At 32.8% G+C, this 16,741-nt stretch overlaps 2 protein-coding genes across 2 annotated transcripts; both read right to left on the reverse strand.

Annotated features, from left to right (window-relative positions):
- Positions 1 to 1,830: 1,830 nt before the first annotated feature.
- On the reverse strand, positions 1,831 to 3,165 carry LOC133794918 (glutathione S-transferase-like). The gene is made up of 3 exons (XM_062232361.1): positions 2,790 to 3,165; positions 2,630 to 2,678; positions 1,831 to 2,500 (listed from the first exon to the last, which is right to left on the reverse strand). The coding sequence occupies exons 1-3, from the start codon at positions 2,937 to 2,939 to the stop codon at positions 2,055 to 2,057; spliced, it is 645 nt and encodes a 214-aa protein (XP_062088345.1). The 5' UTR covers positions 2,940 to 3,165; the 3' UTR covers positions 1,831 to 2,054.
- An 11,052-nt stretch (positions 3,166 to 14,217) lies between these two features.
- Positions 14,218 to 15,354, reverse strand: LOC133794924 (glutathione S-transferase F8, chloroplastic-like). The gene is made up of 3 exons (XM_062232369.1): positions 14,997 to 15,354; positions 14,849 to 14,897; positions 14,218 to 14,732 (listed from the first exon to the last, which is right to left on the reverse strand). The coding sequence occupies exons 1-3, from the start codon at positions 15,144 to 15,146 to the stop codon at positions 14,287 to 14,289; spliced, it is 645 nt and encodes a 214-aa protein (XP_062088353.1). The 5' UTR covers positions 15,147 to 15,354; the 3' UTR covers positions 14,218 to 14,286.
- Between the last annotated feature and the right edge of the window lie 1,387 nt (positions 15,355 to 16,741).

Below are 16,741 nucleotides of genomic sequence, written 5' to 3' on the forward strand. Positions count from 1 at the left end.
CTAATCTGATCTTAATTGAAACGCTTAACCACTTGAACTCCCTTCAATGACTAGCGAGTGCTTGCATCCTCCAGACACAAGGCTTGTAAAAATCTTCTCCCGAAGACTATAAACGTTGTGTTCAAATTACAATGTGTATTTACTCATGAACGTGGTATAAACTCACCACTAAAAACTAAACACTCATATTTCTACAAGATCATGTGAATACTTATGATCTTGAATACAAAGAGGAACTCTCACAAATATTACAATTATGCTCACAAATTATGCATCTCCGAGTTCACTTTTCTCACTGCCTTTAGAGCCCTATTTATAGAGTCATTTTTCGTGCTCATAAAGGCTGAGAAAGAATCTCTTTATAAAGGCAAGAATCATTGAAGATATTCTTGATTGATGACGAGTTGCCTTTTCTAAAATATGCTGATCCGACAGATACGTTTTTTGATGGGGACAGCTCAGACCTGTCTCGGATAAAAAACAAGCTAAAAAAGGAAACAACAATTAATGACATTAAGGATTCAGTTTCCTGTTTTTTAATTCTTAAGCTGCACGAAAATATATAAACAAATATTCCAGAAATGACTTTGAGTAAGTACTGAATATTTGCAAGATATAACTTCCCTTTATAAACAAATTGGGACAATATAAAGTTAAATAAGGAAGCTAATATAATCCAAAATTCACAAAAATGGAAAGTGAATTTCCGAAAATTACAATAAAGGGAAACAACCAATTTACAAAAACTAACATGAATTATTCTTGGATCAGGAAAATATTTTCTTGTTGATTCTAGCTATACAAACATGCATGGTTTTCTTTCGCCATATCGAGGGGAAATGTATCATTTGGGCCAGTACACAGATCTTAATCCCATAGGAAAAAAGAGCTTTTCAATTATCGACACTCTTCCTTGAGAAATATCATTGAGCGGTGTTTTGGCATGTTGAAGGCTCACTTTTCAATCCTAAAGAAAATGCTTTCATATGATCTAAGAATACAAAAATACATTGTCATTGCTTGCTGTGGGATTCACAATTTTATAAGGACAAATGCAGAAGCAGATGTATATTTTCATGAAGATGAAGGAAATTCTGAAGTACAAGCCACTACTTTACAAAACACAGATGAAACTTTGACTGATAGTGTAGAGTTCAGTATTTCTAGAATTCATATACGTGAAATGACTAATGTTCGTGATGAAATTGCTGATGATATATAAAGAGCTAGTCGACAATAGTGAGATTAAATAAAGACATTAGTTGATTGTTATAACTCGTTTAATACTTTACTTTAAGTTTAAACAATTATCAATTCATACATTTTTACTTTACTATGTAAACTTTATTGATTTTGTGTTATCTCATAGATAGATATTAAGTTTTGAAAATTGAAATTAATTAGATATTATTAATATGATCTTTTTTACTATAATTTTTTTATTTTTTTATTTTAAAATAATAAATAGTAGTCACAAAAAATATTTTTATTTTTTAGTTTAGAAAATGAAAATAAAAATAAATATTTAAAAAAAATATTTACCAAACATGTTTTTTGTTTAAAATAATAAAAATAAAAATTACCAAAATTATTTTTATTTTAATTTTAAAAAAACAGAAAACAAAAATAGTTACCAAAAACATTTTTATTTTAGAATAATAAAAAAACATAAAACAAAATATATTTTTATTTTTTAATTTAAAAAATTTAAAAACAAAAATTTTACCCAATACAAACTTCTACTAGATCTATGCGGTTTAAAAACTCCAAACAATTGGTACATATACGCAAATATCTCTAAGAAGAAAAAAAATTCCGCAAAATTGGAAATAAACACAATAGAGAACATTATTATTCATAAAGGATAAAGTGACAAACACAAGCATAACCCTCTTCAACAACTAAATTGAAGCATAACAAAAGAGCAAATCCAACATCATCATGACAAGAACGAATGTAAGGCACTGACGACTCAAGCTCAATTACATTAATTTCCCCCACAACACTTTTATTCAATGACCAAATCCGCACAGTACTAATTAACCTGATCTAGCCTAGTGTTTGAGCATGGCAAGAACCTTAGCCCAAGTTGGCCTTGCAGTTATATCAGCCACCCAAGCCTTGACATGGGGGCGACACTCAAAGTGGCTCTTCTTACTTGTTCCCAACAAGCACTGTAAGTTAGGAAGGTGATGAAGATCGGCCAAGGTGAAGCAATCGCCACCCATGTACTTGGATTTGGATAGCCGAATCTCATACACATCTAGAACCTTCACCAATTTAGCCTCGTTCTCTTCCACAGCAGCCGGGTCTGTGGTCATTCCAAACATGGGTTTGAATATGATCTCCCACGCCAATTTTGATGTCACTGGTTCGAATTGGTGGGCTTCCACCTCCATCCAAACTGATGCAATCGCCTTCTTCTTCGAGTCAAACGGTATCAATTGTGTCCCCTTTTCTGCGTATTCCTCCGCTATGTACTTCGTAATTGCCCTCGATTCTGGAGTCGAAGTGGGTTTATTCAATGCAATTAGTAAAATATTTGTTTTTCCCTCTCAGATGGCAAAACTACTGCAGAAAGTAAAATATAATACTAAAAAAAATAAAAATAAATAAAAAATCAGTTTACCGAAGAGCTGTAAATCTCCATCTTCAAGAGCTGGAACTTGACCGAATGGCTGAAATATTGAGCAAATCCGAGAAAGTCAGGCATAGGTGTTGATTTGGGGAAATCAGTTGGTGATATAGAAATTAATAACGTAATTGTGAGCTAGTTTTATTTAACTTACGTTGAGAGAAATGAAAGGTTCTTGTTTATGGGCTCCAGCTCGCATGTCGACGGGGACAACTTCGAAGTCGACCTCCTTCTCGTAGAGGCAAACCACAGCTCGTTGGAAGGCGGTGGAGAGTGGGGCGCCATGAACTTTGACGACCGCCATGATTATTATCGCTTTTCTTTTCTTGGTTCAATTTTGATGTGTTTACTATTGGAAGTGAATGACTAGATATATATAGATGAAGGTGTGATGATGCAAAGGAAAGGATTGATTTTCTGAAAGTTTCTAACCGATTAGGTGAGAGGAGAGAAGAGAGGAAAATAAAAATGTTAAAGAAAGGAAATGAGTGCTTTCAATTACACACACCTGGCAGAGGGAATACTTTGCTGGCTGATCCCACTACTGTGCATTGTCGGTCTATAGTGAATAGTATTCTCCAAGACTTCTCTTTTTTCTTATATTTTTTCCTTTTTTCAATCTTGAATGGAAATAAAGTAAATCTATAATGAATTTTTTAACTGATAATATAAGTATGTTTGTTAGGAAATATATACGGAAGAGTTCTTAATTCATACTACCCGTACCCAAATGTACTAATAAGTAAATCAGCTAAATATTTTTTTCTATATTAATTTATAATTTAGTTATTTTGTCTTATCATAATTAATATTGTTTTGTTATATTTAAAAATTAATTTGTATTTAAAAAATAAAAAATTTACAATATTATATTTTTATAATAAAAACATGTTTTAACTCATCCAAAAATTTGAAAAAATTAAAATTTAATTTTAGAAATATTAATTAACAAATATAAATATAGATCATTAATTTTAATCAAGTAGTTAATATTAAAGTAATTATCAATGTGCAGTAATCATTAAGAGTGTACTCATATATATACTGGATATAAACAACGTATAATATACACTTTTTGCTTAGTTTTATTTATAAAATTTATTAATTATTTTTATTAAATTTCTATTGATGCATATAAATTTCAAATAAATACCATATTTTAATTAAATAATTTATTTATTTTTGTTTAAGTTTATGTTTGTTTTAGTTTTTTAATTTGGGAGTGATAAAAAGAGATTATATATTATATGTTTAATGTAATATTAAATATTATAAGTGAATTTTAAATTTAAGTTTATTGCTAGTTTTTTTTTTTAAAATAATTTATTACTAATTTACTATAGATTATATTACATGTTTAATATGATATTATTCTAATAAGTGATTTTAAGTTTAACTAAATTTTATTTAAGTTATAAAACATTTAATTTTATTATTTTTAAATAATTATTATTGTAAAATATCTCAAAAAAATTATATTTTAATTTCTTTAATTATTTATATTTTAAAATAATTATTATTATAAAATATCTCAAAAATATCATATTTTAATTTGTTTAATTATTTATTATTTTCAAATAATTATCATTGTAAAATATCTCAAAATATTATTTTTTTATTTTTTTTATTTTATTTAAATTTAAGTATTTACAAATTACAGTTAAATATAAGAATATTATATTAAATATAAAAATATTTTGTTAAAGTTAACATTAAAAAAAAAAAACTGTTTTTTATTATCTACACACTTATTATATGGAAGAGATATAAATTAAATGTATTATTTCATTGGACATAATAATAAATGTGATTTATTTGTTAGTCAAGTGGTTGTGTGGTTGTATGTCTCCAAAACAATATTTTATTTTGTATTGGAGTGTCTTTCTCGAGAGTTAAAATATTGACTCACCAACCCAAGTATTGATAATATCTCCCAGAATCTTATAATGTCAAATTGATACAATGTTAATTATTGATTAATTAAATAAGCAAGTTGGGTTGAAATGGATGTATGGGCGCAGTAGTCCCCATATGTTGTTCCCTGTGTGGTGCCTACTATTATTTTTTCAATCTTTGAACATAATAATATATGTTCTTAGATTTTCCAGTGAGGATGTGCTCTTAGTTTTGATGGTGTCTAATATATTTTGACAGAATTTATTATATATTATTTACTCTTTGAGTTGAAAAATAACATTTTACCACTTCTTTGTGTAAAAAATATTAAATCAATTTTGATAAAAAAAATATTATTAAAAAAAATACCAACTTTTTTTTTAATTGAAGTTTAAGAAAGTACAAATGACCAAATCCAACATCATCATGACAAAAACTAATGTAAGACTTTGACTCAAGTTGTGGCGATTGATCCTCTTTAAGATCAACGGTTTTAACTACCTCACTGACCACAAACATTTAGTTGGTTAAATCTGTTATAACGTTACTTGCTTCAGCTATAGTCTATAAATAGCTTTAGCTCTTTTTTGTTCAATTACTTGTAATCAATTCAAGAGTAAGAGAGAGACAGAGATTAGGAAAGCTTGCTAGAGAGAGTTTTTCAGTTCTTTGAGATTAAGGGCTGAGGGTGTACTCGGGGTTTGGTTGAAGAAATGAGATCGTTCTTCTGTTATGAGTGCTGTGAGCTTGAGAGATTCAGTCGGTTGTGTTTTGTACAAGTTCAGATTCTTATTATTGGATTCGAGTTGGTGAAGCTCAGCTGGAGTATGGCCAGGGATCATATTGATCTCTAGGACTGGAACCGGGATAACTTCTGTATTGTTCTTTCATTGTTCCTCTGTTTATATATTCTTACTTAATTGATTTCGTTTCTGTTTCTGCTCTTAACCAAATATTTGATTTGTTTGGCCATCAATTATTTAGATCAGTCTGTTTGTTAGATAGATTTCTAACAGTGGTATCAGAGAGCCAGGTTCGTGATCGGCAAGAAGGCACCAAGATCATTCAAGATTGATCTGTTCTTTCAAAGATGGTCACATCAGCAAGGTTCGAACTTGAGAAGTTCGATGGAACGGGAGATTTTGGTCTATGGAGGGAAAGCATGAAAGGAATTCTTGTTCATCAGAAAGTTGCCAAAGCACTCAAACCAAAGGATGAACTTTCTGAGAAATTGAAGAAAGAAGAGATTGAGGATATGGAAGAGTTGGCCTATTACACCATTATCATGTACCTGTCCAACACAGTGAGAAGAAAGGTTCAAAGCTTGAAGACAGCCAGGGAGTTGTGGGATAAACTTGAGGAAATCTATATGAAGCCCTCTTTAACTAACAAAATAAATCTGTTAGAATCATTATATGGCTTTAAAATGATTTCAAATCCGTCTTTAGATGATAATCTTGATGCTTTTAATCAAATTATAATTGGTTTGGCTAACCTGAAATACACTGTAGATGAAGAAAGTCAAGCTGTCATTTTGCTTCGATCTCTACTAGATGCTTACCAAGAACTGAAGGCAGTGATTAGGTATGGAAGGGACACACTTACTCTCAGTAATGTTCTTGGAGCACTTAAATCAAAAGAACAGGAATTAAACAAGGAGAAGGACAAAGTGAAAGATGAAGCTTTCATGGCCAAAGGAAGAGATCATGTCAGAGGAAGAGATCAGACCAGAAGAGATCCATCCAGAGGACATCACAGATCTCATTCAAGATCAAAATCCCGGGGAAAACATCACAAAGACAGAAAATGTTATTTATGTGGCAAAGTTGGGCACATCAGAAGGTTCTGCACTGAGTTTAAAAACAAACTCAAGGAAGACAGGGAAAAGAAGCAAGACTCTGTGTCCATTGCTGAAGATACAGATCAATGTTCTTCTGATGGCGACTTATATACGGTTTCTGATCAAAGAATCACTAAAGAGTGGATTCTTGATTCTGGTGCACATTTCATATGTGTCCAACACTTGAAAACTTTTTTGATTACCAAAAGGTTAATTTTGGCACTGTACTAATGGGTAATGACAATTCTTGCAGGGTTATTGGTGTAACGTCCTGCGTTTTTGGGTACCTTTAAACGACTCGAGTCGGGATTTTTCCCCTGGGTTAAGAATATTATTTTAAATAATATTATATTTTGTTTGTAAGTATTCCATGAGTTATTGCTAGCAAAAATATGAATTTTGTGATTTTAAAAGTCAAGATAAGACTTTCGGTCCTAGACCGATACAAAAACCCTGATCGGGTAAAAATCTCGGAAAATAAAACGAAAAATCATGGCAATTACATTTTGGGCATAAAATACATTCATAAAAGTTAAAGTTTGGTCAAAAATAATAAACCTAAAAGAAAATGGAAATTTTAAGGCATTTTGTGGTAAATGCCTAATTTTGCCGAAATGGGAAATTTTATTCCATGAATGGACCTTAGGTTAAATTTTATTATGTGATTAATTAAATTAAATGTGAGAGACTTTTAATTTAATTAATTAATGTTAAGTTTGGTGATTAAAACTTAATAAGAGTGAAAAAGGTGTCAAAAGCCAATTTGGACTTTTCTTCTTATGAAACATTTATTAACCTTTATAAAAAAAAATGAAATGATCATATATATAGCAAGGGTTGGCCGGCCAAGTGATGTTTTGAAACCCCATTTATTAACTAATTTAGTTTAAATCTCATTTAATGAAGAAGTCAAGTGGGCAAGTGGGTAGAAAAGCACTCAAGTACTTTGTGATATTTTGAAGAGTTTTGTGAGCAATTCCCACACTAAGAACCGACCACTCTCCCTCTCTCATTCACTCATCTGATTTTTGAAGACCTCTCAAAGTGTTCCCTCAATATTCAACCTCAAGAACACCAAGGAAAACTTGGAGGCTAAGTCTTGGTCTAGGAAGTATTTTCCCTAAGGTAAAGCTTCACTAATCTAGGCTTTTGTAAAGTTTTAAGCTTAGAGTTTCAAATAGCTAATTAACTATGTTGTTGGGGGAAGTTGGTTAGGGATTTTGAAAGCTTTTGAAGGAGTCAAAGCTTATAGGAAGGTCCAAACCTTAAGCAAGAACACCAAAGAGGTAAAAAGTTTACTTTTGATGATTTTGTTGTAGGGTTTTTAATTTTAAGCATTATTTTGTATATCTAATGCTTAAAGTTTCTTGTTGGTGATGTAATAAGGTTATGGTAGTTGTTTAATAATTTTTATGATGTATGTGTATTGATTTTTGAAAATGGGAACCAAAACCCCCAAGGGTTTTGTAGGATACCCTAAAACAAAACATGTTTTGAGCTGTGATTTCCAAGGGGTCAAGCAGCCACTGTATATTGGTTTTGTAAAATTAAATTGTACTGTGATGTTGTTGAGATTTAGTACATAAAATTGAGCTTTTGAAACACTAAAAAATGTTTAGAAATGAGTAAGTTATGCTATTTCAAAGTTTAGGTAAAAAACTGTTTTTTTGTATTCTTATTTTCGGAACCAAGTTTGGACAGCCACTGTATAGGGCAAAGGAACCCAGTTTTTTCTAAAATTTTGTGGACATATTTCTGGCATAACCTATTATTCCACTGTAAAATTTGGTAAGAAAATATTGAAGGGTTTGAAAGTTATTAACTGTCAAAGTTTGGAAAAAATAAGGGCTTGAAAATAAGGTCATTTTTACCTCATTGTTGGAAAATGATTTCACCAATCAAAAATGCTCATTTTGACCTAAGATTTTACAAAGACCTAAATGGCATAACAAAAATGGAATTGGGAAATTTTGGTAACAATTGGGTAAGTAAATTTCAAGTTATGAACTAACGAAGTATGTAGTTAAAAATGTGAAAAATAAGTTTTTCACACTTAGTGTAAAAATGAGATTTTGGAACATAAGATAAAAAGTAAAATTTTACTTATTTCAAGATATAAATTGGTAAGTCTTGAAATCATATTTTCACTAAAATTACCCATTTGAGTTTAAATGAATTATTTTTATTAAGGAGTTTTTATTCTTTCTAAAAATAAGAGATTTAATTTATTAATAGTTAATAAATTAAAAGAGGGTTTAAAACCCTATATTTTGATAAAATAATTAAATGAATTATTTTTCTAGTAAGTAAAAATTGATTAATTTCTTTTGGAAAATTAATTAGTCAAAATGAGAAATTTATAACAGTTTTCCTAATTAAGACAAATTAGGCAATTTTCTTAAATCGGTTTTTAGATATTAAAACCTTAAGAAAACTAAAAGGAAAATTTAAAGAGTTTATTTTCTTTAAAAATAATTAAGGAATTTATTTGTATTTTCTGGATGTAATACCGGCTAAAATCTTACATATTTTAACCGACTAGTCGAAAGTGCGGGTTAATAGCGATACCTTGAAAGAATAAGATTTTTAGCGGGTTGTGGGGAAATACCATTGTGATACCCGAGCCTAGGTATCGAGACCTTAGGATAGGTCTCCCCGAGACTTAGGGTTTAGTCTCGAATATTTTGTATGACTTTCCTTAATAAGTTTAAAACCAAATAAGGATTATAAATCCTTACAAATGACTTTTATTAAAATGACCAAACTGCCCAAAATAATAATAATGAATTATGAGTGCCATAATTAATCCGAGTATACTGTATGGATAACTACAGTATTGGCTAAGCGTAACTGGACTGAACATTGGAGGGTGAAAACCTGCCGAGCGCTAAGGACTCCAAGTAAGTCAACTTATATTGTATGGCTGCAACATGAAATGATTATTGTCTTGTTGTCAGAATAGGGATACATGCATATATATAGGTTGTCATAGAAAGTTGCTTAGAGACGTTAGTCTAGTGAGTGCGGATTTAGAAAATATGAACGGTAGAAGTCCGTCATATCCTAGACGGTTGATCCCCGTCACACTGCTTGATTTTATTTATGTCCGGTTCATTACCGCGACGAGTGACCATGAGATGAGGATAAGCTGGTTAAACCTAGGGGCGCCAAGATAAATGGGACCTAGGGGCCCTCATGCTTACTTAATCATTGGACGGTTAGAATCCAAGCAAGTGCTCTGATAAGTTATTCCCGGATAGCAGCCGTGAATATTGGCCATTCAGTGAGAGTGCCTAGAGATACTAGGGGTTGCCAAGATAGAGTGAGGCTGAACACCCTAGGGGCAACTGCTCACCAGCACCACTGATTAACATAGATGTCTCCGTAAAACCGTGTAAATTGGATTACACTCTTGGATAAGTAGCGATGCCCTAGGTAACATGATAGTTACCCTTGATGAGAATATTTATTGGCTAGATCTTAGTGTGGAGACTCGGTTCTCTTTTACAGATTAGCAATTATGTTGGAGGGCGCGTTACGCCTGAATTGTTGGAAATTGTCGAGCGTTGGTCTCGAATTATATTGTGATATAATATATCTGCTTGCTCTGGGATTTTCTGAGTGCAAGGATATAATTGTTGGTAAGATATAGTTGTGATATAATATATCTGCTTGTTCTGGGATTTTCTGAGTGCAGGATTTTTATCTAGATATGAATTAATTTATCCTTGTTTATCAGGCATGACCATAAGTTTGCCACGACGCTTTAGCGTTCTTGAAATTGATTGTGTAGGGTCCGGATGGGTCCGGATCCCTATTTCTCTATCTGCTTTGTTTGAAAGTTGATCTTACTAAGCGTTTTCGCTTACCTAGTTGTTTCATGTTGTAGGTAAGAGCAAGGGCAAGGCAGAGCAGTGAGCGCTGGAGTCTTCCTTGCAAATGTACATGTGGACCGACCTTTTGGGAAGCCTTTTTATTTTTGGAAATGTTGTGTAATTTTCCTAAATTAGGCTCACTCTAATCTTTATAAAACATGTTTGTAACTAAATGTTAAGTATGGCCATACGACTTTTTAAAAAGTTTTTTTTTCTATGGGTTTTTGAGACATTTTGTTAAATGAAAACAATTATATTTCCGCATTATCGAGTCTTGAAAATCCGGGTCGTTACAATTGGCATACGAAAAGTGGCAATCAAGCACTTTGATGGTACAGTTCGCATACTGAATAATGTCAGACATATTCCAGAGTTAAGAAGAAATCTTGTGTCACTTGGCGTCTTAGAAGATGAAGGCTTTAGCTATAAATCAATAAATGGCTTGATGAAAATCTCAAAGGGGTCTCTCACTATGATGAAGGGTGAGAAGAAAAATGGATTGTACATTCTGCAAGGTGAAACAGTTATGTCTTCTGAAGCAAACACAGTGAAACACCAAGAATCAGAAATGGAGATTTGGCATAAGAGAATGGGGCACATGAGTGAATAAGGGATTAAGGAATTAAACAAACAAGGCTTATTGGGAAGTTTCAAATCAAGCTCTTTACCATTCTGTGAAGCATGTGTTCTGGGGAAGCATCACAGATTAAAATTCACTGCTGCAACACATGATTCAAAGAGACCTTTGGAATATATACATGCTGACTTATGGGGGTCTCATAAGATTGGAACTCATTCAGGTAAACATTATTTTTTGTCTATAGTTGATGACTTTAGTAGATATGTTTGGGTGTATTTGCTTAAGACAAAAGATGAGTGTTTGCTGAAATGTAAAGAATGGAAAACTGAGGTGGAAAATCAATATGATCAAAAACTGAAAATTTTGAGAACTGATAATGGCCTTGAATTTGTTAACACTGAGTTCAATTTGTTGTGTTCTGAATTTGGCATTGTTAGACACAGAACTGTTAAGCACACACCTCAACAAAATGGTGTTGCCGAGAGAATGAATAGAACTTTGCTTAATAAAGTTAGGTGCTTGTTGATTAGTTCTGGTTTAGGAAAGAATTTTTGGGGGGAAGCTTTGATTACTGCATGTTAATTGATAAATAGAAGTTCTAGTAGGGTCTTAAAATTGAAAACACCTTATGAAATGCTAGTTGGTAAAGCACCAAGTCTCAGGCACTTAAGAATATTTGGTTGCACTGCTTATGCTCATCAAAAAGAAGATAAACTTGATCCTAGAGCCATGAAATGTATTTTTCTGGGTTATCCCATTGGTGTGAAAGGTTATAGACTATGTACTATTGAAAATGGAAGACCTAAGATTGTTATCTCTAGAGATGTAGTTTTCAATGAACATGAGTTTATGCACTTGAAAGCCGAGAAGGGTATGTTTTCTGATTTTGCAGGAAACAACAAAGGCAGAAAAGACCTGACTGAATTTGAAACAAAGTTTGGAACTACAACAACAAATGACCAAGCTCCTGCTCACACTGACGAAACTGATGCTGAAGAACCAGTTCAAGGACCTGAAACTGAGGTGGAACAACAAGAAATGGTTCAGTCAGATCAAACTGAGTTGGAAGACTACCAGTTGTCTCGAGACAGAACTAGAAGAGAAATAAGGCCACCAAAAAGATATGCTGAAGCTGATCTAATAGCATATGCTCTAGCTACTATCCAACCTGAAGAAATACCAGAACCAACCACCTATGAGGAAGTTGTGGCAAGCAAGTCAGGGAAGAAATGGTTAGCTGATATGGAAGAAGAAATGGACTCCTTGAAGAAGAACAAGACATGGATAATAGTACCAAGGCCTCATGGACAAAAAGTGGTATCATGCAGATGGATTTTTAGAATAAAAGAAGGCATGACAGAAAAGGAACCACCTAGATACAAGGCCAAGCTGGTAGCAAAAGGGTTCACACAAGTTGAGGGAATAGATTACACTGATATATTCTCTCCTGTGGTGAAATACAAAACCATTAGGATGATGCTTGCTGTTGCTGCACATCAAAGCCTTGAAGTTGAGCAATTAGATGTTAAAACTGCTTTCTTGAATGGTTTCCTTGAGGAAGAAATCTACATGGAGCAACCACCTGGTTTTCAGGTGGAAAACAACAAAACAGAAATGGTATGCTTGCTCTAGAGATCTCTATATGGATTGAAGCAATCTCCAAGACAATGGAACAAGAGGTTCAACTTATTTGCTCAAGGGATTGGTTTTGTAAGGTCTAAATTTGATTCTTGCTTATAATATAAGGATTTGGAAACAACAAGTACTGTTATCCTGTTATTGTATGTTGATGACATGATGATCATCAGTAGAGACAAGACAAAGATCAGATTTATCAAAGATAAACTCAAGTTTGAGTTTGAAATGAAGGACCTTGGACCAGTGAGGAAAATTCTAGGCATAGAGGTTCTAAGAAACAAGAATGAAGGGAAATTGATTCTCAATCAGAGCATCTACATTGCTAAGGTGATAAAAAGGTTCAACTTGGATACTTCTAAGGCTACTGCAGTACCATTAGCTGGACACTTTAAGCTGTCTAATGAACAATGTCCTAAAACTGAAACTGAGAGGAAGGAAATGGAGAAGGTTCCCTATGCTGTAGCTGTTGGATGCCTGATGTATATCATGGTCAGCATAAGACCAAATATTGCACACTCTTTAAGTGTTCTGAGTAGATACATGTCAAATCTTGGTCCCGAGCACTGGAAAGCTTTAAAATGGCTGATAAGATATCTGAAGGGAACGTCCAAGTATGGCTTGATATATGAAAGGGACCCTGGAAAAGTTTCCCTGAATGGTTATGTAGATGCTGACTATGCCTCTAACAGGGACAACAGAAGGTCTACTACAACTTATGTTTTTGTCCTAAACAAGAGTTGCATAAGCTGGAAATCACAACAGCAACAAGTGGTAGCTTTGTCTACAACAGAATCCGAATTTATGGCCACAACTGAAGCTTTTAAAGAAGCAATTTGGATTCAAGGAATTCTCCAAGAGTTGAAACTATTGAAGGAAAAAGGAACAATCTACTCGGGCAGCCAATCATCAATTCATTTGTGTAAAAATCCTGTTTACCATGAGAAGAGTAAACATATTGACATCAGGCTATACTGGATAAGAGAGAAGATTGAAGGCAAAATACTCGAACTGGAGAAAGTTCATACTAGTGAGAACCCTGCAGACATGGGAACTAAGGTTCTAACTCTCAGCAAGTTGAAACATTGTCTCAACTTGCTGTTAGAGATTGCTGAATTTTGTTTTTTTTGAGCTCATCATCATCTTCGAAGATCAATCTTAGTTAAAACTCTTAATCTTTAAAGGATCAAGGTCGAATTTGTGGTGATTGATCCTCTTTAAGATCAACGGTTTTAACTACCTCACTGACCAAAAACATTTAGTTGGTTAAATCTGTTATAACGTTTCTTGCTTCAGCTATAGTCTATAAATAGCTTTAGCTCTTTTTTGTTCAATTACTTGTAATCAATTCAAGAGTAAGAGAGAGACAGAGATTAGGAAAGCTTGTTAGAGAAAGTTTTTAAGTTCTTTGAGATTAAGGGCTGAGGGTGTACTCAGGGTTTGGTTGAAGAACTGAGATTGTTCTTCTGTTCTGAGTGCTGTGAGCTTGAGAGATTCTGTCGGTTGTGTTTTGTACAAGTTCAGATTCTTATTATTGGATTCGAGTTGGTGAAGCTCAGCTGGAGTATGGCCAGGGATCATATTGATCTCTAGGACTGGAACCGGGATAACTTCTGTGTTGTTCTTTCATTGTTCCTCTGTTTATATATTCTTACTTAATTGATTTCGTTTCTGTTTCTGCTCTTAACCAAATATTTGATTTGTTTGACCATCAATTATTTAGATCAGTCTGTTTGTTAGATAGATTTCTAACACAAGTACATTAATTTCCCGGCTAACACTTTCATTCAATGACCAAATCCGCACAGTACTAGTCTAGCCTAGCTTAGTGTTTGATCAAGGCAAGAACCTTAGCCCAAGCTGGCCTTGCAGTTATATCATCCACCCAAGCCTTGACGCGGGGACGAGACTCGAAGTGACTCTTCAGATTTGTTCCCAACAAGCACTGCAAGTTAGGAAGGTGATGAAGATCGGCCAAGGTGAAGCAATCGCCACCCAAGTACTTGGATTGGGAGAGCCGATCCTCATACACATCCAAAACCTTCACCAATTTAGCTTCGTTCTCTTCCACCGCTGTCGGGTCTGTGGTCAACCCAAACATGGGCTTGAGTAGTATCTCCCACCCTAATTTCGATGACACTGGTTCGAATTGATGGGCTTCCACCTCCATCCAAACTGATGCAGTGGCCTTCTTCTTTGAGTCAAACGGTATCAATTGCGTTCCCTTTTCTGAGTATTCCTCTGCTATGTACTTCGAAATTGCCCTTGATTCTGGTATGAAATAGATTTACTCAATAAAATTAGCAAAACATATATGTTTTTCCTTCATATCGCAAACTTCAGAGTGTAAAATATTTTACTTTGAAAAAATAAATAAATCAATTTACCAAAGAGCTGTAAATCTCCATCTTCAAGAGCTGGAACTTGGCCAAATGGCTGAAATATTCAACAAAGCAGAGAAAATCAGCAATGTGTATTGATTTGGGGAAATGGGAAATAACATAATTGTGAGCTATTTGTTTTTCTTTGACTTACGTTGAGAAAAATGAAAGATTCCTGCTTATGGGCTCCAGCTCGCATGTCGATGGGGACGAATTCGTAGTCGACCTCCTTCTCATGGAGGAAAACCACAGCTCTTTGGAAGGCAGTGGAGAGAGGGGTGCCATGAACTTTGATGCTGGCCATGATTATGAATGAATTATTGCTTTGCTTTGCTTAGTTCAATTTTGATATATTTGGTGTTGGAAAGGAAGAGCATATATATAGATGAGATGAAGGTCCGAAGAATTGATTTTCTAGACGTTTCTAACCAGTTAGGTTAGAAGGTAGAAATGGAGAAATAATAAAGAATAGTGGAAAAGTGGGGATAGAATGCTTTCAATTTCACACGTCTGGAATGGATAGGAGAAGAAGCCGGAATAGTTTAGTAATCCCACTACTGAACATTGTCTGTCAGTCATATAGTGAATAGTATTCTCCAATATTGATGACGAAAACGTGGGAGTGATTTACCTATTCTTGACCTTTTTTTTTCTTTGACAAGGACTTTTTTATTTTTTATTTCCCCACTTTTTCGTTCTTGAAGGAAAAGAAAGCTATGTGAATTTTTAAGTAAGTTTGTTAGAAAATATAAATAAAAGAAATGTACGTTAATTGTAACTAATAATAATAAAATTAAGGTGAATTATTTATTATTCTAGTGGTTGTGTTGCTCTCCTAGTTTATTTTGTATTGGTGCGTCTTCTGGAGTAAATTAACGAATATCTACCAGAATCTTTTGACGCCAATAATTGAGACAACCAAGCTTGAGTACTCCTAACTCTTTAAAATAACCTCTCCAAAAACACAAGTTTTACATTATATCATATCATACATCATATTTTCTATATATTTTTCTACATTATTTAAATATTATATCTTTAAACATATTTTATTAATTAAAATAATTAAAAATAAATAAATAAATAATAAATATATACTAAATTGGAGAGAGAAAGCTTATGAAGAAAAATAATAATATTAAAATATTATATAAATGTTATGTAAATGTAGATATGGATTAATTTGATTGAATACGGTAAGTTTCACTAATATTATGAATACATTTAATCTAGATTCGGATTACTAATATAGGAGGACATGTTAGTGGATGTACTTTATATAAAGTAGTTATACATAAACATAACCCGATATGTTATTAATACTTAATAATATTGTTTATTTTATGAGTATTAATTAAACATATCAATAAGATGATCGTTTATAAATTGATCTTAGTCTTGACGTTATTATGAATTCTTGTTTATGACATATGAGTTCTTTGATTCACTCGTTATGGTTTGTCAAAATAATCAGGCTGAAAACTTTTGTTTTAGGAACTCAATGATGTAAATGGTTGGGGACATAATATACAGATATGGAATCTATACTTTTCTGAGATGAATTGAATACTGGTTATCTTAAGAGTTGGCTTTTGGAACTGAAGGTTATTGAGCTCAAATTCATAAATCAGTTTATGAATTAACATTCAGTGGTAAAGTTAATGCTACTTAAGGAAATAAAATATAATTAAAGAGGTTAAATGACAATTAATTCCTACTTTAATTACGAATCATTAATGGAGGATTAAATTTTACGTAGTGATTAAATCGATAGGCACTTTTTATACTTAAAAGTACTCAATAAATAAACGTTTATAATTACAAGAGTGCAGTCTCATATTTTCAATGGAATAATATTGAGATTAATAAATTAAGGATATTATATTAAAAAGCTTTAAT

The sequence above is a fragment of the Humulus lupulus genome, chromosome 1 (assembly GCF_963169125.1).
Source record: "Humulus lupulus chromosome 1, drHumLupu1.1, whole genome shotgun sequence".
NCBI lineage: Eukaryota > Viridiplantae > Streptophyta > Magnoliopsida > Rosales > Cannabaceae > Humulus > Humulus lupulus.